General features: G+C 41.5%; 1 protein-coding gene across 1 annotated transcript in view; it reads left to right on the top strand.

Annotated features, from left to right (window-relative positions):
- ANKMY2 (ankyrin repeat and MYND domain containing 2) overlaps nucleotides 1-23,227 on the top strand; it is a 29,213-nt gene extending 5,986 nt beyond the window's left edge. The window contains exons 2-10 of the mRNA XM_030550707.1: nucleotides 4,247-4,311; nucleotides 8,855-8,993; nucleotides 10,737-10,835; nucleotides 12,104-12,264; nucleotides 13,701-13,915; nucleotides 15,701-15,836; nucleotides 18,961-19,089; nucleotides 20,604-20,745; nucleotides 22,338-23,227. Coding sequence (XP_030406567.1) covers nucleotides 4,247-4,311; nucleotides 8,855-8,993; nucleotides 10,737-10,835; nucleotides 12,104-12,264; nucleotides 13,701-13,915; nucleotides 15,701-15,836; nucleotides 18,961-19,089; nucleotides 20,604-20,745; nucleotides 22,338-22,561 — 1,310 coding nt within the window. The 3' untranslated portion in view covers nucleotides 22,562-23,227. The remainder of the gene's footprint in view (nucleotides 1-4,246; nucleotides 4,312-8,854; nucleotides 8,994-10,736; nucleotides 10,836-12,103; nucleotides 12,265-13,700; nucleotides 13,916-15,700; nucleotides 15,837-18,960; nucleotides 19,090-20,603; nucleotides 20,746-22,337) is intronic.
- Nucleotides 23,228-24,461: the final 1,234 nt, after the last annotated feature.

Raw genomic sequence — 24,461 nt, 5'->3', positions numbered from 1 at the left:
ATTAGGGATGGGGGTCTCTGGAGGGGGCAGTCAGGGAACAAGGAACAGGGGGGCAAAGCGAGTTTGACATAAGGCAATCTCACCTATATCACAGTGAGATTTTTTGTCTCCCGAGGGCCATGTGATATCGAGGTAGAGGTGTACTTAAAAATAAAACTTTTAAGGCAAGTAATATTTTAATTCTTTGCCGTAAGATATAGACCTCATCTTAAAACACAGATAAGCTTTAAAATATTTTCATTCCATTCTTGTTATAAGTGCAAGTCAGGGATTGGCAACGTTTAGCTCGCAGCCTGTCAGAGAAATCTGCTGGCAGGCCAGGACGGTTTGTTTACTTGCAGCGTCCGCAGGTTTGGCCAATCGCAGCTCTCACTGGCCACAGTTTGCAGGTACAGGCCAATGGTGGCTGCGGGAAGCGGCATGGGCCAAGGGATGTGCTGGCCACCAAAAAGTTAATAAGCTTGTGCATGGGTCTTTTTTGCCACATTGGGGTCCTAAGTGATACACTTAACAATCAAATGTTTGTCTTCATTAATGGTTTTGATTTACTTGCCCTTCAGCTTGGATCATAAAACAAAACAATCAAAGCTAAAATGTTTGGTTCTCAGATGTTACCACAATGGATTTAAACATTTCAACAAAACAGCAATATTTTTAAATATCTTAATTTAACAGTTCTAATAATACTGGGTTTTCTTTTACTTTATAAAAACTACTTTTGGGTCTAAACTAATGGACAATGGCCCTTCATTTCACTCAGCATATTTAGCTGCATATCTATGAAGAACACTGAGGCGAAATGTCTCTAGATTTACCCTCTTTGTACAACCCAGATTTCCTGGAAAATCACACAAAAGGAAGCTTGTTATGGTGTGATCTGACTGCACTAAACAGTTATTTAAAACAAATTATCTGTCCCTTGGCATGCTTTCCTGAGGAGGGGATGAATTAAAGACAAAGTCTCAAGTATTGTTATGCTGAAATGTTGCTTAGAGAACACCTACTTATCTTGTTCTCCAACACCCCATCCCCCAGGTCAAAATAAGCTTTATCATTCATTTAAAGGGTTCTAGAACTTTTTAATTATAGTGACCACTTTGCTCCCCTCATTCTCCCACTTTCCCTGCAGCCTTATTTTCTGTTCAGTTATGGCCTGATCCAAAGCCAGTAGAACCTAAAGGAATCTTTACGTTGACTGCAGTGGGCTTTGAATCAAGCTTGTATCCCTGTGGCTCACTTGAAAGGATTTTGTAGGCAAAAGTTTGAGATTTATGCAGAGACAGCCTACTCTGTTCTTCGAATTCTAAGCAATTACTCTTTAAAAAAATAACTTGGCTGCACTTTGGTTTGCTTATGCACAAAGCAAGCAAACAAACATTCCCACAACCTAACTGCTGAAGTATTTATTAGTATCTGTCTTTGTTTAACCAGCTCATGCCAGGTAATTTTATTTTTATGATGTCTTTTTTTTATCCTTTTTGTCTCATGAAAAAAAGGATGGGCTTTAATTTGTTTGTCATTAAATAATGGATATAGGTTTAGGACACTGGTAGAGTGAGAGTTTGGGGCTTGCGCTGGAGATTAGACACAGTTCTGGCTTTTGGTCTTGACCACTCGCTCAAGAAATACAGTCATTATGTCTGACATGACTATATTATAGTAGTAATGTCCCGCTAATTTGACTGAAACCAGTTCTCATAGAACTCAGGGTCAGAACAATTTAGTATTTAATACAGTACTATCATCACTTACATTGTCCTTGATGAATTAGGATCTCAGATCTTCTGCTACTACTGTCAGAATAATGAAACAGAACCAGGCTTTTTAAAAGATTAGAATTTGAATCTCAAAAGTGAGATATTTACCCTGGATTCTTGTAAATGTAGTTCATAACCATTTTATTTTAAGTTTGGGATTTTTACTATCAGCTTACTTTTTTGCGCACCCCAGTTTCTTCATCAATAGTATCTATAAAATCAAACATCTTCAACGTAATACACACTTTAATTTGTATACAGCACAAATATTATGGTCAACAGGAAAGCTGCATCAAAATTATTTTATGAATGGCTTTTGTATAAAATAGCTTAAGACATAAGTATGAAAGTACTATCCAGAAACAACAAAACCATTCTCTTACTCCAACCTGGATATCTATTACACACCAGAGAAATATCCATGTTTAAATGCACTTAGAGTTTTCCTCCAATATTTCTTGCCTTGGTCACTGATGAACCCACTTCTCTCCCTTATTCGATCTCTTCTCACACATACCCATATCTACTGTCCTTACCATATATACTCGTTCATAAGCCAAATATTTTTGGTAAAAAAATGATGCATCAGAGAGCGGGGGTCAGCTTATAAATGAGTCTGCACCAAAATTTGATGATTTAGAACTCTATGGAATCATTGAATTGAATATCTAATACAGTGTCGTTTTGTTTACCTGGAGCGTCTGCAGGCATGGAGCCCCTCAGTTCCCTGTGGCCGCGGTTTGCCGTTCCCAGCCAATGGCGCGCTACTTCCCGCAGCTTCCATTGGCTGGGAACGGCGAACTGCGGCCACAGGGAACTGAGGGGCTCCGTGCCTGCAGAGGCTCCAAGTAAACAAAACATCCTGACGCACCAGCAACTTACCTTGACAGGATGGGAGCCAAAGTTTGCCAACCCCTGAAATATAGCGTCGGGTTATAAAAGGTTCATACAGTTTTTGCTATTTTTACCTAACCATCTTGGGGGGGTCGGCTTATAAACGAACAGGCTAATGAACGAGTATATAGAGTATACGATACCATTGTACGTGTTATGAGAATGATATCAGGACACATACACACTCCTTCCTCCCAGAAAATACTCAGATCTTTTAGAGTGAATTCAGCTTGTGGAACCAGTATGGTACGCTGCCATTACAACACACTTTTTTGGATTTGAATTTTAGAGTGAGTGGGTTGGTTTGTATTTTGGCCAGAGTAGAAAGGAAAGGAGTGTTGCAAATGTAAACCAAAAAAAAAGTAAATTATAAATCATTTTTCGTTCTGACAAACAAAGATTTCAAAGCACAGTAATACCTCTCAAATTAATATTCAAAGTTACTGGGAGAAGGATGTTAGTCATTAGTTAAAGGGTTTTTGATATCTATGGGAATGTTTATATTCAATACCTTAAAACAGTCCATTTGTATTTATTTACCAAGTCAGAGCTGTCCTGATGCAACTTATGAAAAAAAAAAATTAATTTCCCAAGCTCAAGTTTATAGAGTAGTCTAATTGCTTCACGTAAGCAATTTTCTTTAATCATAGAACTTGGAAGGGACCTCGAGAGGTCATCTAGTTCAGTCCCCTGCACTTATGGCAGAACTAATTATCTAGACCATTCCTGACAGGTGTTTGTCTAACCTGCTCTTAAAAATGTACACTAATGGAAACTCCACAACCTCCATAGGCAATTTATGTCAGTGCTTAACCATCATGACAGTTAGGAAGTTTTTCCTAATGTCCAACCTAAACCTCCCTTGCTGAAATTTAAGCCCATTGCTTCTTGTCCAATCCTCAGATGTTAAGAAAAACCATTTTTCTTCCTCCTTCTTGTAACAACTTTTTACATACTTGAAAACTGTTATCATGTCCCCTCTGTCTTCTCTTCTCTAGACTAAACAAACCCTTTTTTTTTTTTTTTTAATCTTCCCTCATAGGTCATGTTTTCTAGACCTTTAATCATTGTTGTTGCTCTTCTCTGAACTCTCTCCAGTTTTTCCTGAAATGTGATGCCTGAACTGGACACACTACTCCAGTTGAGGCCTAATCAAAGCAGAGTGGAGTGGAAGAATTAATTCTCGTGTCTTGCTTCCAACACTCCTGCTAATACATTCCAGAAGGATGTTGGCTTTTTTTGCAACAGCATTACACTGTTGACTCATATTTAGCTTGTGGTCCACTATGCCCCCCTGATCCCTTTCTGCAGTACTCCTTCCTGGGCAGTCATTTCCCATTAATGCAAGTCTTCTAATTACTTTACTTTGATTTTAAAACTTATTGGCTTTTAGCGTCTAGAATTTAGTATTATTCATCCCTGAGTTTCTTCATGCTTGGTAACTTGACAAATTTAGTCTGAGTACTTCATTTAAAATCTTTCTATTTCTGATCTTGCATTGCTTTGATTCTTCATTTCCTCCCTTTTAAACCCTTATTTTGATGAACACCATTTTATTTTATTTTTAACCGCTTATTTTTTAATTTATTTTTAAGGAAACACTGAAGAAGCTGGAAGGCTCTTGGGCAGCAAGAATGTCCGTGTCAATTGCTTGGATGAGGTACAACAAAATTTCTAAATTAAAAGTATCTTAGTGGGTCTATCAAGGAGAAGTATCAGATTGGAAAGCTATTTAGAGATCTGCAGGCTTCCAAGGAGCTAAATAACTCTATAATTTAGCACATAGGAAGTGGCAGACTTCTGAATAGCTTTTCAACCTGCAGCTATTAGTTAGCCTCTGAACTACTCTTAATCTATATAAGTATTTCAGAGGATTAATATCTTTAAGCTTAGCTACAGTATATATTTTCTCTCAAATTCTCTACAGGCTTTGTTAACAAGTGAAATGGTATAACATGAAGCCCACAAAGAGTTTATAATCTGCATTTCCTATTGCAATTCTTCTAAATTTTAATTCTGAAAGAAGTCATGCTATCACAGGTTATCCCTGCATTTTCAAGCAAATTCTGCATTATTGGATAACGGTGCTTTGCCCCACAACATGCATGCTGGCTGATTAAGGAGCCAGTGGCATTGACTAGCTCTGAAGTGGGTACAGTCCTCTTTAAGGGAAGGGAGGAAAGAGAGAGGACAGTATAGAAGTCTCAAGAACCAACACAGACCATTTAATATGCAACATGTTAGTCTAGGGTTACCATACAGCCGGGTTTTCCCAGACACAGCTTCTTTTGGAGCTTCCTTTCTCTGCCCAGGCAGATTTTTCAAATAACAGGAAGTGTCGAGGGTTTTTGCAGGGCAGACAAGCTGCAGCTCAGATAGAGCCCCAATTGGTCTGCTTCCTGATTGGTCCCTCCCCTGCATCTGCAGCTGATTGGTTGATTCCCCTGCAAGCCACAGCTGCCAGATCTCACCCACGCAGGCCCCAGCTTCCAGGCATGGGGAAGGGATCCTGCAGGGAGATGCTGAGTGATGGCTGTTGCTGCATCCTGAGCTTGCACCAGTCACCCTACTACCATGGCATTAGGATCCTGCAGATGAGCAGACTCACCCTGTGGCGCCTCCTGCTGGTCACTTCTGGGAATTAGCTCACTGCTAGCCAGGAGCGCCCTCTGCAGGCCAGTGATCCAGCTGTCTTCTGGCCCCTGTGTCCCTCCCAGGACCCAGTGCCACTTTATCTGGGCTGCTGCTCCCTGGCAGTAACCCCTTTTATCTCAGGGTCTCCCCTCCCTGGGAAACCCCCACCCACTATCCCCACCTTGTCTCAGTATATGGCTACTGCTACTCATTGTCTAGCCCCCCACACCTGGGGCAGACTGCTGTATCAGCCTACTCATCACTGGCAAGGAGGGTTTGGACCTGCTGCCTTGGCCTACCCCTGGCTGCCCTCTGCAACCCCCAGTACCTATTAGCCCAATGCTAGGCCACAGCCCAGTGCTTTCCAGGCTGGAGCTCCCCAGCTCTGCTCCACTCAGATATCCTGTCGCTAACTCCCTGCAGCCAGGCCCTCTGCCTCAACAGGCAGAGGGAGACGGCCTGGGCTTCTGGGTCACAGCCTCTTAAAGGGGCCAGCTGAGGCATGGCCACAGCTGAGCCTACGTTCCCCAATCAGCCCAGGCTTCTTGGGCCAGCCACAGCCCTCTCCTGGGCTGTTTCAAGCCCTTCAGGGCAGGAGCAGGGGACCACCCTGCTACAGATCCCCTCTCGGGGATATCAGTTGGCAGCTCCTTCATGGGGCCATAAGCACGGGCGTGTACTTGGCGCGGTTTACACGTCCCGGACACCTGCTCTTTCTGCGGTGTAAGGGAGACCCTAGTGCACGTTTACTTAGAGTGCGCCAGGTTGCAGCTCGTACACCGGCTCCTCATTAACATCCTATTACGTTTCTGGCTGCACTTTTCCCCTCACCTCCTTCTCTACGCATTCCCTATCCGTGGCCCCACAAAGTCCCTGGACCTCCTGGTCAACCTCCTCGACCTGGCTAAAAAGACCATCTACACGACCAGGGAGAGGAGGTTGGCCGATGGAGACTCCGGTGACTGTGGAGCTTGTTTCCGCTCCATGGTCCGTTCACGAATCCGGGCGGAGTTCCTTTGGGTGGCATCTGCTGGCTCCCTTGACGCTTTCGAGGAGCAGTGGGCGCTGTCTGGGGTTCTCTGCTCGGTGTCCCCATCAGGTTCCCTTCTTATGACCCTTTGACTGCACTCCTGTCCCTGTTCTTTTATTAGTTGTCCCCCGTAATCAGTGGGTTCTGTGGTCCTGTGGGTCCTCCCCTTAGGCTGGGGGAGGATCCTTTAGCAGTGGGCGGGCGAAGCCCAATAGATACAGATCCCCTCTTCCTTCAGCTCCCCCTCACCTCGCTGTAGCAGTGTTCTCTTTTTTGGGAACGTGAACTACGGTAACCCTGTGTTAGTGTGCATTAAAATTAACACCCTGTAGAGTGCATTACCTCTAGACATTGTCTAAGTCTAAGCTACACTTCCTCTTCTACCCTCCTCCCCCAAAACCTTTAAGCCCCAAAACTATACTACAATTTTAAGTGGATATCTGCTCCCAAGGATTATTATGCAGGATGTTAATTCTTACCTATATTTGGCCCAATGCAGTTGCAGGGGGTGGGGTGAGGGGGAGAGTCAAGGTTTCTGGATGCTTTCTTGAGAAATGATCATTAAGGCTACATTTTAGTCATGGATATTTTAGTAAAAGTCATGGACAGGAAAATTCATGACCAGTCCATGACTTGTACTATATACCCCAGATTAAATTTTGGGTGCTCGAGGGGGGAGGGCACCCTGGGGTTTCTCGGTAGAAGGGTGGCAGTGCGTGGCCTGGGACCTGGGCTGCCGCTGGGGGAAGGTGGGGGGCGTGGAAGTGAGAGGCTCCCTACATGGCTCTGCATGGTGACACGTTCCTCGGCGGAGGCACAGCCAGGGGGTTCCACGCACTGCCTCCGTCCGAAATGCCAGCTCTGCAGCTCCCATTGGCCAGGAACCGTGGGCAATGGGAGATGCGGGTGTGGCCAGCACGCAGAGCCCTCTGGTCCCTCTGCCTAGGAGCTGAGGTAGGGACATGTCGCTAGTTCCAGGGAGCCCCCTGAGGGAAGCATTGCCTGGAGCCCCCTCCCACACCCAAATTCCTGCTGCTGCTGCAAGCAGGGGTGTGGTGGCCTCAGACTGCCCCAGCAGCAGCCAGTGCAGCTGGTCCAGGGGCTTCCCAAACTGTTCAGGGGCCCCTGGGCCAGCCACATCAGCAAAAGTCACAGAGATCCTGGAAGGTCATGGAATCTCTGACCTCCATGACAGACTTGCAGCCTTAATGATCATATGCTCACTGTTGACCCTACTGCATAGCATTAGACACGGTCCCACAGACTGAGCACTAAACTAGCCACCTGATTAGATTATTTCAAAATTGTGAACTTTCCTCATGCAGGGCTGGCTGCATCCACACAACTATCTGAACTCAATGATCTGGATTACAAAATGGAGACTGTCCCATCCAGACAGTTTCGTTTAGAAATCGTGACTTGCTGAAATGCATTCCTCTCAATTCTCCAGTATTAGGAGGGGGTACACTGCCATACCTCATACTCTCAATTAGAAGTTTCAGAGTGGTAGCCATGTTAGTCCATGTTAGTTGCTGTATCAGCAAAAAGAATGAGGAGTACTTGTGGCACCTTAGAGACTAACAAATTTATTTGGGCATAAGTCGTTCAATTAGAAGTGTTTGTAATATTCATTCACTTTTCAATCAAGGTCAGGTTATAGTCCTCACAACAAGTCATCCTGGTTGCTAAAGCTTCCCTTAAGATTTGGCTAGAGTGGGGAAGTATACACTAATGTAGCTACATAGTTGTAGTTGCATCAGTACAAACCCCTAATCATAGATTATTATTAGGGTTGGAACGGACCTCAAGAGATGCAGACATACTGAACTATTTTATGCAGCTTACCCCTTCTTTTGCACTATTGAAGTGGGTTTACAGAAGGAGTTAGAGCCCATATAACTACACTGCTGTAGTTACACCAGAGAAGTTCTTGGTAGAAAAACTTTCAGCTACTAAGTGAACCCTTCCCTCATATTTTTGGTACTGTGAATAGGTAGTAAGTGGGAGGGAGGAGGGGTAATATAGTTACAGCTCCATCAATTATAATTAAGAATTGACAGCATGACTTTCACAGTTGGGTGTCTATAAATCTTGGTAATAGAAAGACTGAGAGGAGCCTGAACTAAATATTCTTACTCCCACATGTGTGCAGTGGAAAAAACTTTCATTTGCCAACCTAGGAGGCTGGCAACTTTCCTAGGTTTATAGGGTATAATCTGTCTTTAATGCTAAGTACATGTAGAGACCTTTGGCAAATGGCGATAGGTATTTTTGTTTTTTGAAGACTACATCTTATTAGTACAGAATAAAAGATACGCAAATAAAACAATGTAATGAATGAGTGTGAAGTCCATTATATATACAGTATAGTCCTTTTACCCAACACTTTGCTTTATGGTTTGGTTTTGTTAACCCACACATCAAATGAGGCATTGTACATGGGTATGTAATTACCAGTGGGAGTCTTGAGCAGTACAAAGATCTATAAATGTAATTACCACAAGTGCATATATTTCTTTCTTGATTCTTCTCTCATTAGCATGGTATGACCCCTTTAATGCATGCAGCATACAAAGCGAAAGTTGACATGTGCAGGTTGCTCTTGCGACATGGAGCGGATGTTAACTGCAATGAACACGAGCATGGATATACTGCCTTAATGTTTGCTGGACTTTCAGGTAAACTCTTTCTCAATTTATATTTTCAAATTTTTATAATACTGCTATTTGGACAACAGGCCTATGAACTGGTTGCAATGGTTCATAATTCAGGACACTGCCTTAGGATGGAATAATAAAAAGACGTTATTACTGAAGTAATGGGTGGGTCTGTGTAACTGCAGAAGTACTAGTACAACCCAGTATGGAGGAGAGATGCTATTGACTTATTTTTTCCTATATTAAGTTGATTTGTTAATCTATTTGAGGTATATGCTATATAATTCCTAGTGTGTAGGGAGGAATACTGCTGTACTTAGTCCTGGAGCCTTAAAATTCCATCTGTCATGCAATGATTTTCCTGCGCAGCAGGGTGAATTCTGTTTAATTACATTGAGTTCCTATGAAAGACACTCCCTTACTGAAGGATGGGTGGAGTTTTAAGACTCTCCAACTGTAGCTTTTAATAAGCAGTGCCACTTTAATACTTCTGAGGCTTGTCAAATTTAGTCTTTCTGTTCAAATAATGGTTGCAAGCAGATTGTAGTTCCTCTGAATGTATTTAGCGAAACTTTGGCAAGGGATAGATCCCTCACCCAATTTCCTTCCTCTAGGGATTGATCACTAACAGATCACTGCATGTATCTGATTCTTGAACTTTGAGCTCAATTTGTCTGTCATTTGTCACTGGTCATATGATATTGTTTCTGTTCCCTGATTTAGATAATCAATAATTCTCTTACAATCAGGAAAAGGGCTTTAAATCTCTGAATGAAGGGTAGAAGATAAGGATTAGAGAAGTTTGACTCTTTTTTTTTTCTTTTTTCTTTTTTCTTTTTTTAAACTTTTTCCTTTCTGGGTCACTCAGATCTTTCCCAAAGCATAATTCCTAGTGAAATTAATATAAACTCTTAGCTAGGTGTGGAGACATTAGTGTAAGGTATTAGTTAGATGTAGAGTGAAATCAGTGGCCCACAATCTCCAGTATGAATACTTCTGGATGTTAGTTTTCAGCCTTTTAATCTTTGAGCTCAAAAAGAATGTGAGCACAGCTGAAGCAGTGTCACTCTAAAATTAGAGCAGATGCAAAAAACATTTATATTTTTTTCTCCTTTATAGTCACGCCACCCTAGTCAGCAGTCCCACAAAAACAGAAAGTAAAGGAAGAGCACCTCTGGAAAATAGAACCAACAAGCCTGGTCACAAGTGTCTTTATTAGTCTCCCTGAAGGGCACCAGTTAAGTGATATAATTTTGCCATCAAATTTAGCTTCATCTTATTTATTTGGTATTTATCCCAGCCTGAACACCTTGTTCCCACTGGAAAGAAAGAAACAATCTGTTCTCTGCTCTATGCTTCTGCTCCATAATAGTACCGAATTTGTTCTTCTTTTAGAAGACAAGATGCTGTAGTTGTACTATCAAACTAGAATAGCAGGCCTTACATCTATATTGCTACCCACTGGGGGGCCAAATCTTGGCACTGAGAGATACACACTTGATTCAGTGGGAACTGAACATGCATAACTGAGGGGAGAATCTGATCCTGAGAGTGTGAATTTTTATTCCTTGGGCTTTGCAAATAAGAGAAAAATACTGCTGGCTCTTTAATCCACTGTTTTAAACCAAGGACATCAAGGATTTGTTGTGTCAATGTTGTCCTTTTCAGGTTTTGAAGTTCAACTTGAAATTAGCTAATGGTCTTCTCAAATTATGTGCATCTACAAAAAACAAAACTCTGTATATCTTCTCTCTTCAAATACAGGCAGCAAAGAAATCACCTGGATGATGTTAGAGGCTGGAGCAGAGACTGATGTTGTCAATTCTGTGGGAAGGACAGCAGCTCAGATGGCTGCCTTTGTGGGTAAATTGAAATTATCTCCTATATTTTCACCAGGTTATAAGATTATATGGTTTGGTGGATTACACTGTTTATTCTTGGAGGAACGTTACTTCACATTTCTGCATTAATTGATTAAAAACAGAGGATTAGATTTTTATCCCATGTCTCCTATAATGAGCGAGCAATCAGATTTCATTCTCAACAATGTTAGAAATCTGTGATCCTCTACTCTGCTGAAATCTGCAAAGATAGTTGCTACTGTGCCAGAAGTGTGTAAATTACACTGGGTCATCACTTTTCAAACCATAAGACAGACAGGAAAGTTCTAATGTAGTCTTTGCCACTGACTTGCTGTGGATGAGTCATTTCACCCTCTGCTCAGTTTCCCCATCTATAAAAAGGGAAATAATAATATTTACCAGCCTGCATCCCGGGTGTGTTAGGAGAATTGTCCAGCAAGTTTTACTAATGTAATGGTTACAGCAGGGTACTGTAGACCTGAGATCTGTTTCCAGCTTTGCTATTGATTTGCTGTGTGTCTTTAGGCAAAGCACAAAGCCAGTCTGTGCCTCTCTTTTCCCATCTATAAAATGAAGATCCTTATGCACCTTTTCAAAGTGCTTTGAGATATTTATATGGCACTTATTATCCAAATACAAAGTATTAATATAGCACCTATTTTCCTCCCATCCAAAAGAAGGTATGTGATTAAGACTCTCTATTTTCTCTGGTTACCTGTTCCTTTCTCATGAATTAACTAGTGCTCTGAATCCTGAGATTGATTGATGTCCAGTTCCAACAACCAATGTCTCTTCTCTTAATACAACTTTGATGAACTGTTCTAGTGTGTCTTAGGCCTGGGGAAAGGTTCCTCCTCCCCTGCTTACATCCCATGCATCCTATAGACAATGCTTTGACCTACTTTTGTGAATAGATTACTCTCTCAAAATGAATAGCAGGAGGGCGCAATTGCCAGAGAGCTCCTCTTGAAAACTTGCTGACAGATATGGCAGACCCCTGTATGCTTTTGAATAAGAAAATATGTGGGGATTATTGAGAGGAATACTGACTCCCCTCACGCTTAATCTTAAATATATTATTAAAGAATCTTGAGGAGAAGAAATTAAGGGACTCTCTCTCTCAGTCCCTACAGCGTGACATCTTATATGTACTTATTTACTGCCAAAAGTTTAAAAATTGTGCCAAACCAGCTCCTGTGCAGATTGGGGGTTGGGGGAGTAATAACTAAATTACATTTTCACTCTTAATAGCTTTTTTTTAAATTTTAGGTCAACATGATTGCGTGACCATTGTCAACAACTTCTTTCCACGGGAAAGGCTAGACTACTACACTAAACCACAAGGACTTGATAAAGAACCAAAACTGCCAGTGAAGTTAGCTGGGCCTCTTCATAAAATTATTACTACTACAAACTTGCATCCTGTTAAGGTGCAGTAATGTGTACATCTTCTTTATTGGCATAGGACCAGATTCTGTAACTCTTGTGTTGAGAATTATCTTATTGATAAGGGAATTATTTGCAAAATAAGGTGTTCTTTGAAATGAGACGGCCTGGCAGAATCTGGCCCATAATTAAGAATATTAAATCTGAGATATCAAACTAAGTGGTATTATTGCGTCCTATGGCTTATACTTCAAGACATCATGAGATTTAGTATGGTACAGGTAAGTCACAAACTGAGCACAAATCTCTGGTCACAGAGGTTCATACTCTTGAAATAAATGCTTAAACCTATTTTACATTTCCCTCCTTCTTTTAGTGTAAAATTCAGGCACCATCCAGTCCTAAGCTCACTGTTCATTCAATTAATGTGTCATAGCAGATGTCTTACCATTACTTTTTTTTCTTTAATCACTATTTCATTGCAGTAATGTCTGTTGCTGCAACTTTTGAACAATATGTGCAATTGACTTATGTTTTTACCTGTTGGTATAACAGTCAAAAAAAAAAAAAAAAGAGCTATATCTTATGGCTTATTTCTATGTGTAGCCCAGGAAATAAGTAGACCCAAATTCCTACAGCTTGCCATTGAAAGTTAGCATTTGTCAGCTATCACCAATCTGAGATACCATAGTTTTCATCTGCATTTAAAATAGGAAATAGTTCAGGTACCATTGTGGTATCCATGGCATGTGCAAGCAGCTAATTATGTACAGCATTACTCAGAGTAGCAGTTTGGGCACCTGTCTTTGACAGTGTTCAGTTCAATGTATGAACAGTCTGTTTACTGCACTCTAGGCTTACTTTAGGCTAACTCCATAGTGGTAAACCTATATCATGCAATGCCATCTTGTACGTGCACCTCAGAGAGGTGGATGTTGGGCCAGGGTAATCATTATAGTGTTTTGGTTACACTAAATGATTTTAATTCCTGATGCAACTTTCCTTTTGTAGATCTGTTTGCAGTTATTGATCAGTCTTAGGGCAGGTCAATACTAGAAGCGCTACATTGGTGCAGCTGTACCACATCTAGTGAAGACGCTCTATGCTGATGGGAGAGCACTCTCCTGTCAGCATAATTACTTCATCTCCGCGAGAGGCAGAAGCTATGTTGGCAGGAGAGTGTCTCACACCAACATCACACCAGTGTGGACAGCACTTACATGCTGTACATTGTGTTGCTCGGGGGGTGTAGTCCTGCTCTTAGTTTTGAAACTCTTGTTAACCGTTAATTGCAGTATATTTATTACTCAGTAATATGCTCCATTAGCAAAGGAAGGAAGCACTATATAGGAAGATAAAACAGACTAAAAAATGGAAGAGTTAGCTATTTTCATCCATCTAACCTACATGTTTTAACTCACATGCTTAAAGGAAAACAGGGTTTCTCATTACATTAAACACTCTTCACTGTTCCCTGTAGATTGTGCTATTGGTCAAAGAGAATCCCCTATTGGCCGAAGTAGAAGCACTGCTGAAGTGCTACAGGGTGTTGGACCTGATTTGTGAGAAATGCATGAAGCAGAGAGAGATGAATGAAGTATTGGCTATTAAAATGCACTATATCAGTTGCATCTTCCAGAAATGTATTAATTTTCTCAAAGAGCGAGAGGATAAACTGGATGGATTAATCAAAAGGTATGCATTTATACAGAATTTAAAAGGAGTCTGAGGATCTATACATAAATTAATTTTATACATATCAAAAATAATGCGTCTATTAGGATGAAGTAGAGCTGGAGCATTGGTTAGTTTGTGGCTTAAAAACTACCAAAATTAAATTGCATTGTTTGAAAGAGTCCAGTTTAGCATTGTCCAGGGGAGCCCATATCCCCTACCACTTATGTACAAAAGATATCCAGTACTCATTACTCCTGGGGGAATTCTGCATCACTGCACAATGCAGAATTTTGCAATAATTGTGTGTGCAGAATTTCCTTTTTTCGGCCACAGAAATGGGCAGCAGAAATGTTGACCACCCTTAGGGGCTGCTGGACCCAGCAGAACCCAGCTCACAAATAGAAGAAAAGGCTGAAGGGAGGGGAAGGGAACTGGAAGGTTCCCAGCAGCTGCAGTTCCCAGCACAACCTGAAGGAAGGAGGCAGCGCACAGGAAACTCCATACAAACCTGGAACCCAGCATCAGGCTGTCGTACCCCCGGGTCCCTGGGCTCTAAGAGGGTAGGGGATGCAAGAGTCTGAGTTGGAGGGGCCATGGCTGGGCTCTAGGGGGAGGGGATATGAGTGTCTGGCCCCCTCGCTGGGTTCTGGAAAGAGGGGGCAGAGAAACAGGAACCAGATTGTTATAGGGGTTTCTTCAACTCTACTCCTGGGGGAATTTTTTTTTCTCTCTATTTCAGACATACCCGCTGACAGGTATATTGGAATAAATTACCAAAATAATTGAAACTGGCATGATTATATAGTGCTATTTTGACAAATAAATTTGTAGAATTTTAAAATGTGTGCACAATTTTTAATTTTTTGGTGCAGAATTCCCCCAGGAGTAACTCATGCAGTGCAAAGAAGGGTGCAGTCATCAGCACTGAACACCCCATAGGGCACATGGCTGGGTGGGTTAGACTGGCTTGGCCAGGGTCCTGAATGCCATGGAGCACTAGAAAGGTAGGTGGTGCGTGCGTGTGTGTAAGAGTGATGCAAGCTACACTTTCAAATATATAGCAAAGGTCACCTGTGAGTATGTTGCTGTCTACTCCGCTCTACTCCCCAGCATAGACTCGAGCAGGCATAAAGCAAAAGTCCCATTTAAAGCCAGTGGAATTTTTGCTTCTAAGCCAGTTGGATTTGTATATCTTGGGTGGGATTTTCTAACGTGCCTAAGTGCTGACCGGCTATTTTGATGTAGGTGCTTAACTTTCAGTGGTGTTGAGCATCTGGAGTTCCCACTGACTTCAATGGATGTGTAGGTGCTTCTGAAAACTGGGTTATAAATGAAGCAACCCTGTTTCTAAAATATTACAATCAATTAATACAGCAGTGATTCAAGAATTAAGATGATAAGGGAAAAGAGGAGATATTTTAAAAAAGAACTGTAGCTCCATGTCATATAATTTAAAACAAAGCAAAGCCTCTCTAATAAGCTGTATGTCTGGCATTGCTGATATCAGGCTAGGTAGTTGAAATACAGTGGAGTTACATTTCCAAAACTTATCTGTAAGTTTATTTTATACTTCAAAATTGTTGTGTAATTACGTACAAAAAGCTTCTTTTACATTTGTAACTTCGCTGTGATGTTGGGAACACAGAATTTACTTTGAATCTGAATTTTAGCATAAAGTTGCAGTATGAGGAAGGCAGCCAGGGGGTCAGCGGAATAAATAACAGCCTGGACCATGTTTGTTAATAAACACTAATCATTAGTTGCTAGTGGATTTTCATTTAATTTTTGCTTTAAAAATTTCAGCCTGTTGAAAGGCAGAGATACAGATGGTTTTCCTGTGTATCAGGAGAAGCTTATCAGAGAGTGCATTCGAAAGTTTCCTTACTGTGAAGCTACCCTGCTCCAGCAGCTGGTGAGAAGTATTGCTCCAGTTGAAATTGTAAGTGTCTCCCATTAAGCAAATAAGTGCTATTTTATAAACAGATGAACTTAGATATCCCACATAGTAAAATCCCAATTATTCAATTGAATTTAACATGTTTTTGTGTTCCTTGACTTATGTTCTCTAGGATGCAAAAGTTTTGAATGTCCCGAGATATTTAAAAAAAAAATGGGATTCTTCTTCTTTAACAAATATAGTAGAAGTTCTGACCCCTGACAATTGGGTTTCCTCTAGTTTCTGTTCCCCTACTGTGGCTTTGACTGTGGAACGTTATTTATTAAAAATCTTCACATCAGAAAACTAGAGCAGAGTATTCTGATGCCAGCACTTTGTATTTCTCTCTATTTGGCGAGGAGGCGAGAGATACTCTCTCTCTCCCTGTTTCTCCTTGCAAAACTCACTCCATAAATTCAGTGGTGTTATGTAGCTTAATAGCCTTATACTGCAGTTGGGCAAAACAGCAAGGGTTGTAAGGACTGCAGGATCTCTTGGGACTCTTGCAGTCATATTTCCAATGGGCCAGAAGTGGATGGCAATAGGTGATGGTACCGTGGAAGAAAAGCATCTTTTTTAAGCTGCCTTTGTGAGCAGAAGAAGCAAAATAAACAGCTGTTGGTGTCCAGTGCCATGGGTGCCTAGTAAGAAAACTAACTTTACATCTTCCCAGATGTGTCTGATAGGAGACTGTCTTTAAAGAGTGTTTTAACTGGCTTATAATGAATCTTGTTCAAGAGACTTATTTTTCAGAGGAAAGCACATCAGCATCTGTTTTTGAAAGCTATGCAGTACGTGTGTTAAGATAAGGATGATGATTAATTTTGTGACACAACTGTTATACACTTTAATGAATTACAAATATCCGTCATCTTACAGGGATATGATCAATTTGACTGTTCTATAGTTTAATTTCTGCAGTAGTAATACATACAATTTATCTAGATCAGAACAAAAGACAGCATAATGATTTGAATGTTCATATGCTGTCTCAAACTGTTTAAGGTACCCTTACAGTGGTTTCTTCTACTTTTTTTTCTATTCCTGGCAATCTCTTCTTCCCCTACCGACTCCTTTCAAATAAATCTGTTTCATTGCACAGGCTTTGACTCTTTTGGGCGTACCTATAAAACACTAGAAGAATCTGTGCTATCAGTTACATTTGTTGAGGAGTACTTGATCTTAGGCATGCATAATTATGCAGATTCAGTATGAGAAAAACCCAGCCTCTTGTGTAGCAATTACTGTCTTTCTCAGATGATTAAATGGTTTTAGATTTGTTTTTGAGCTGGAACAACTTGTTTGGTTTTTCCCCCTCGCCCCCAGTGTTAGCATCATTCCAAGAAGGGATTCTTAACACTTTTATAACATCACCAGGGTAGCATGTAATTATGGCTACTGCTTGTACTTTTTGAAGGAGCAGGATGTCTGCAAATTGTATCTAGTATTTTAAAGATTCCAGGTTGCAAATATTCAGTTTGGAATATTTGAAGAAATGGAACACTTCAGTATGTCAGTGCCAAGAGAAACTTCTCTTTCTAGCCAGTACAGACACTAGTGTGCACAATCCTGTTGCATATTCTTTACAAACTGCCAACCCTAAGTGAAAAGAATATCACAAAGTACAGTTCATTAATTCAGCCAACAAATACATTAAAAGGATGTTTTAATTATGACAAAACAGCTAAAACTATGGAACATCGCATATGTTCTCTGATATCAAGACACATGGGCATCTATGTGAAATAAAATGAAGTGGTGCCCCATTATGCAGAGATACTGGAGAACTGCTTCACCAGATGCTACAAATGGGAGTGAATACAACAAAAAATGTATATGTTAATTTCAGCAGCATTAGATACAGGGACAATATCCATTGTTTCCAAATGGGGAAAGAACTTCAGTCGGGAAAGACATTCTCTTTAACATTTCTTCAAACAATGGCACATAATAAGTGTTTAAAAAAAATCCATTGAAAAAAGCTTATTGTTTATAGGCTCACGAAGGACACTTTTTGTAGTAAGCGCAGGGTTTACAATAAGAAAATATTAAATGTGACATTAAGAAGTCCTTTGTGCTCTATCTAAAGCCACACTTAATGCTAAAGTGGTACTGGTAGATACAGCTTTTCAACTGTAGATATGCTTCATCAGAAGCATAGATGCTGCTGTGTTTGTGTACTGTTATCCTTTAGGGCTAATGCTGCCCAAGGCTAATGGTGCACAGCTCCCCTTGAAGTCATCAGGTGTGCATGTTTAGCCAAGGGTAGAATTTGGCGCTTTGTATCATAGACTTACTGGACCAGCTACAGTATTTTGAAAGCTACTATAAAAGCTCTGAAATCCTGACCTTCAGAGTTTTTGCAGATCACATGGTGGACAGGAATGGTGAGGGTGGATTTTGCACATCCACTACTTTCTAAAGTGATGGCAGCATTGGAATGTGGCTTTAAATATTCATTCTAAACTGATTAGCCTAAAACTGGATTTAAGCTTCTAAGATTAAATAAAATAATTTTTCCCCTCTTCTTTAGAAACTGCAGACTAGACCGGGGTCGGCAACCTTTCAGAAGTGGTGTGCCAAATCTTCATTTATTCACTCTAATTTAAGGTTTCGCGTGCCAGTAATACATTTTAACGTTTTTAGAAGGTCTCTTTCTATAAGTGTATAATATATAGCTAAACTATTGTATTTACTTTACATACAACAATTTTAAAATGTTTAAGAAGCTTCATTTAAAATTAAATTAAAATGCAGAGCCCCCCAGACCAGTGGCCAGGACGCAGGCAGTGTGAGTGCCACTGAAAATCAGCTCGTGTGCTGCCTTCGGCACCTGTGTGATAGGTTGCCTACCCCTGGACTAGACTAACCTAAACTACAGCTGTTTGTGTAAGTGTAATGAATGATAATAGTGGAGGGTCCTGCGTTATGGCTGGGTTCACTTGATTAGTTTTTTGTTCCTGTTGCTACAACAGAAACTTCAGTGAAAATGCATTGAGCCACCAGGAATCTTGCTCTTAAGTTACAAATTACCAAAACTTCTTGCTAAATATACACATCATATTTCTGCAGTCTTTAAATTGTTTTTTTCTCCTCCTTTTTGGCCAACTTTTTCCATTTCCCTCAGGGCTCTGATCCTACTGCTTTCTCTGTACTTACACAAGCTATTACTGGCCAAGTGGGCTTTGTGGATGCTGAATTCTGTACAACCTGTGGGGAAAAGGGAGCAGACAAAAGATGTTCAATATGTAAAATGGTAAGAGACTGTAGTTTAAAAAATCTGGAAGTTGAAGATGTGCCTTATTTCCAGTCTGAATTTGCCTAATTTTTAATGGTGAGACTAATTAACCATTGGAACAATTTACCAAGGGTCAGGGTGGATTCTTCATCAGTGACAATTTTTAAATCAAGATCAGATGTTTTTCTAAAAGAGATGCTCTTGAAATTATTTTGGGAAGTTCTATGGCCTGTGCTATACAGGAGGTCATACTAGACCAGAGATGGGGCAAACTACGGCCCATATCTGGTGCACGGGACAGTCCTGTCTGGCCCTGGAGCTCCTAGCTGGGAAGGCTTGGCCCCTCCCCTGCTGTCCCCCCTCCCTCATAGCCTCAGCTCACTGTGCCGCCAGCACTCTGGGTGGCAGGGCTACGACCCCCTGCCGGGCAGCACAGCTGCGAGAGCCGCAAGCTGTAGTGTATTAAATTGTTCCCCATAGGAATGTGCTAATTACAGAGCACCAGGACAGGCAGCCATAAGTAGCATATTCCTACAGGGAGTAATTTAATACACTGCACTCAGGTAGGGAAGGCTGTGCCTCCTCAAAACAGCCTGGCCCCCACATTCCTTATCCACCGCCTCCGACTTCCCGCCCCCTGACTGCTCCCTCAGGACCCTCGACCCATCCAATCCCCCTTGCTACATGTCCCCTGACTGCCCCCTCCTGGGACCCCCTGCCCCTACCGCCCCCCCCCAAACCCATCCCCATCCAATCCCCCTCCTCCCCACTCCCTGTCCCCACTACCCCGACCCCATCCCCACCCCCACCCCCAAAAGGCTCCCTGGGACTCCCACACCTATCCAACTGTCCCCTGACTGCCCCTGGGGCCCCCCTGCCCCTTATCCAACCCCCCTGCTTCCCGCCCCCTTACCATGCCACTCAGAGCACCAGGACTGGCAGCCCTAAGTAGTACACTGTAAGTAGCACATTCGTACAGGGAGCAATTGAATACACTACACCTGCCCTCCATACAGTTTCGGAACCCCAGTGTGGCCCTCAGGCCAAAAAGTTTGCCCAATCCTGTACTAAACGATCACAATTGATGGTCCCTTCTGGCCTTGTAATCTCTGAATATATTACTGCCAGTCCGGAAAGGAAGGTTATTTACCAGTAATTGTAGCTCTTTGAGAAATACTTGTATATTCAGACTCAGGAGATACAAAACACCTGCTTGTGGTGCACGTATCTTGAATATAAGAAGTAGGAATATTTAAAGCCCCAAATAAGACTGTGTGGGTTAGAGGGCGGAGTTACAATACATTGTGGATTTCCTAAATTAATTACAGTAGAACAATAGTTTCCTTTTTGAGATAATGTATAGAATACCCACTATGTAACTGTTTATAATTGTAATTTCAAAGAAGTATTCTTAGACTATATAACATTGTTCCAATATCCTGATTATGGGGAGATAAAGCTAAAAATTTAAAGTTAAACTATTGTACTGCCCTGTTACATGAAGGTGAAGTAATGGCTCTGGAAACTTTCAGGTTATTTATTGTGACCAGAACTGCCAGAAAATGCATTGGTTTACCCACAAAAAAGTTTGTAAGATGCTGAAGGAAGCTTATGAGAAGCAAGAGCTAGAAGCTGCCAAAGAAAAACGGAGACAAGAAAAAAAGCAAGAGAGAGGTTAGGATCTACAGTTTGCTAACTAAAATTAATGCTGCACTAACAAATTCTACTACAAGAAGCAAAAGTTAATTCTGTTACTGCATGTACTAAGTAAGGTTTAAGAGAATGTCTTGGTTGGTAGAAAAAAATGGCAGTAATTGTTGGAATGTTTGACTTATTTGTGAAAGCATAACTTTGTATACAATATCAGAAATACATATGACTCTTGAGTACAATCGGGCACCAGGAATTCTAACTTTGCTGTTTCAAATCTTAAAGCTCTGATCAAAAAACCTGAAATCCTAACTGTATAACTTCACTGTATAACTGGAAGACCAAGTGATAAGTTGAATAAAAACAAAACTGCCAACCCACACACTAACCCACTGTCCAAAAGTTTAACTCCATAGTTTTAATTCTTCGCTATATTGTGGGTATGGGGAGAGGAACAAGGAACTCTTGTGTGAGTTATGTAATGGGTGGCTATTTGGTTGTTTGGGGTTCTTTCCTTTCAACCACTAACAAAATGACAAACTCTGAAGATCCTGTAACAGAGTAAAAATGCCCAACACCCTTCCTCCAAAACAATTTTTCTGTATGTAATTCAAAGGAAATTCCCTGAAGTAGCATACATGCTCATTCTCACGTCCTATCTCTTAGCCCTCCTTCCCCATTTTATTATCACTAGTTTATATGTTTTAACTTTATTGTAGGCAGTTACAAAATACAGGAGCCATGTCGTGCTTGCCTTACTCACAGGAGAGTAGCTCTCCTCAGTTGGGCTGTGAAAATACACTAACAACTGCTCTGCAGTAGTATCAGAAAACAGCTCCCCTAGTGACCATCTCATGTAAAATTTAAGGAGCCAAAATGGGCTTTTTTTAATCACTCTGACCCCTAAGTAGACCCTAGAGGTTGGGGGTACAGGAGGGTGCTCTGGGCTGGGACTGAGGGGTTCAGAGGGCAGGAGGGGGATCAGGGTTGGGGCAGGTGGGTGGGGTGCAGGAAGCGGTCAGGGGTGCAGACTCCGGGCAGCATTTACCTCATGCAGCTCCCAGAAGCAGCAGCATGTCCCCCCTATGGCTCCTAAGCAGAGGCATGGCCAGGTGACTCTGTGCTCTGCCCTGTCCACAGGTGCTGCCCCCGCAGCTCCCTTTGGCTGCAGTTCCCAGCAGGGGGCAGCACTTGGAGCTCGGGCAGTTTGTGGAGCCCTCTGGCTGCCTCTACACTTAGAAGCCGGAGGAACATGCTTCTGCTTCTGGGAGCCGCACAGAGTGGAGCAAGCCCCAGACCCCGCTCCCCAGCGGGAGCTCAAGGGCCAGATGCAGCCCCAGGCCATAGTTTGCTTACCCCTGCCTTAGGCAGAATTCCTGTGTCTAAGGTCACTTAATGTAGTTCTGCTTCCTTATTACTTGTAGAAGAATAAATATTAGGAAACTTGTTTCATAGCAGGGTGAATAAAGGTCTCAGTGAAACAAAGAGAAAGTACCTGCCAAATTCAGCCTTAAGAATAACAACGTCCGCTTCTTGTGTGAGTGTTCCAAGGGTTTGTTAATGATGGGATTTATGAGATGTATGTGTCTTCTTTTTTTTTCTTTTTTTTTTGTTAGATGAAGCACAGGCAGCTGATCCTAGTTCCACAAATGAGGAGCAGTCAGACCCTCACCCAGGAGCTACCAAAGAAGTGGATCCAAATCATGCAGTTGATAGAACAGAGGAAAGTGTGCTTAACAATGAGCCAGTGGCCCCACAACCTCATCCTGACAATCAGTCTCAAGGCGAGACCAGCTTAGCTGACATTGCTGTGCAAAAAGTTCAAGAATCTGAAGAATAAGATGATGGTGGGCAGGGGACTAAGGTCTTGGCTGAAGTCCCTGTACTTCAGTGTCACGATGCATATTCTAAGTGGAATATGTTTGTAGCCCTCACTGCATAGCATATGCAAGACTTCCTGTGTGAGATAGCATATGTCTCTTTTTTCCTGAGTTAAGAAATAGGCCAGCATAATCACATACTTTAAACTCCATCATAGGTTGTCAAGACAAGTCATTTATACTCTGGTCAATTCTATATTTGCCTATATCCCTCTGGTTGTACCTACAGTAAGTGTAGTAAACCTATGAATGAATATCTGTGGGAAAATAAGCCACTTGCTAGTGAAATGGGAAAACATTCAGATCACTTGGATTATCCTTGTTTCAAAAATTAAAATCCTAAATATAGTAAATTTAAATATTTTTCTCCACATGCAATAAAATTGAAGCTGAGAGAATCTTATGAAGTCATATGGGAGTTGAGCAGTTACATTGCTTTACAACTCTTCACGACATTTTTTTTTAAAGTTTTTATTTTTTTTGAGAGTCTTCATCTAGATTCTGAACACTCTTCACTGTCTTTACTGTGATTAGTTAGTTTCCGCTATTGGTGCACAGCAATATATAATTTGTCTGTTTTGTGACAATTTTCATTAAATGATACTGCTGATCCAGCTGTCTCAAGTGGACTGTGAAATGTATCTTTCAAATAATTACTTATTTGTTCAGAGAGACAAGACAGGTGAGGTGATATCTTTTATTGGACCAACTTCTGTTGGTAGAAGGGACAAGCTTTTGAGTTTCATAGAGCTCTTCTTTGGGCCTAGGGAAGCTAACCAGTGTGTGTAAGCTAAATACAAGGTGGGACAAGTTGCTAAGGATAAGTGGTTCGCAGATGCTGTAGGAGACCACTTCAACTGAAGTGGGCAATTATTTTTTCAAAGATATTCAAGTCTGTCACAGACCTATGAAAAGATTAGCCCCAAGTGTTTAATATTAAACATTTACATTGACTAGAGTGGGATAGTTTCTAAATTCTGTTTTAAGGAAACGTTTCCTTTCTAGAACAGTGAGATTTTATGTTTCTGAAATATTTGGTAAGCATTGACCACATGCTTGATGGCCATACAAGACAAAAAGGTGAAGTCCTGGCCCCATTGAAGCCAATGGGAAAATTCCCAGTCACCCTTGATTCTCTCACCTTTATATTTGATGAGTGGTACAGTATGCCATGAAATCAAAGGGACAGTTCACAAAGAAAGGTACCACTCACCCTGTGTAAGGTAGCATAATTTGGGCTACAGGAATCACTATGCTTAGTAATTGGTGTGTGTAGGATTGTGTCTTTAAAAGGCTCACATAGAGAAAACAGGACTCCCTAGTCAATCTAAAGGAAGAAGAAATATCCCAGAGAGCATGTATACCAGTTGCCATTTAATTAAATGGCAAAAAAATTAACACAAAGTTAAGGTTGCCAGGTGATAGTTTGTGCCCCTCCAGAACGTCAAGTTCAGCAAAACTCAAACTTCTGAAATCTGGGAAATTCAGAGTTAAGGTAAACACCCACATAACCTTAACTCCACTCCCATGCAGTTGGCAATAGCCAATGGAAACTGCAGCTGTATTAGGTGTAAATATATTGAATGGTGGAAGAGTAAGTTGGACCAGGCTGGAAGACCTGTAATTATGATGTGAGGAATTCTGTGTCTGAGTCTCTCTCTCCCACCACCTCCTGCTTTGTGTGTTATCGATGAAAGGAGATGTATGTATCACTTGAAGTTCCAGTCTGCATCACTTCATTATAGAATTCTGTAGGTTGTCCATAACAGGGCACTGGGGTCTTCTTGCCATGGGTACTGTCAGTAATGAGGCAGGATATGAGAACAGGCCATGGACTTAAGGCTGGATAGAGGAAAGCAT

The sequence above is a fragment of the Gopherus evgoodei genome, chromosome 2 (genome assembly GCF_007399415.2).
Source record: "Gopherus evgoodei ecotype Sinaloan lineage chromosome 2, rGopEvg1_v1.p, whole genome shotgun sequence".
Lineage (NCBI taxonomy): Eukaryota > Metazoa > Chordata > Testudines > Testudinidae > Gopherus > Gopherus evgoodei.
Note: the sequence above shows the minus strand (reverse complement) of the source record. Positions and strands in the feature narration are given on the sequence as shown.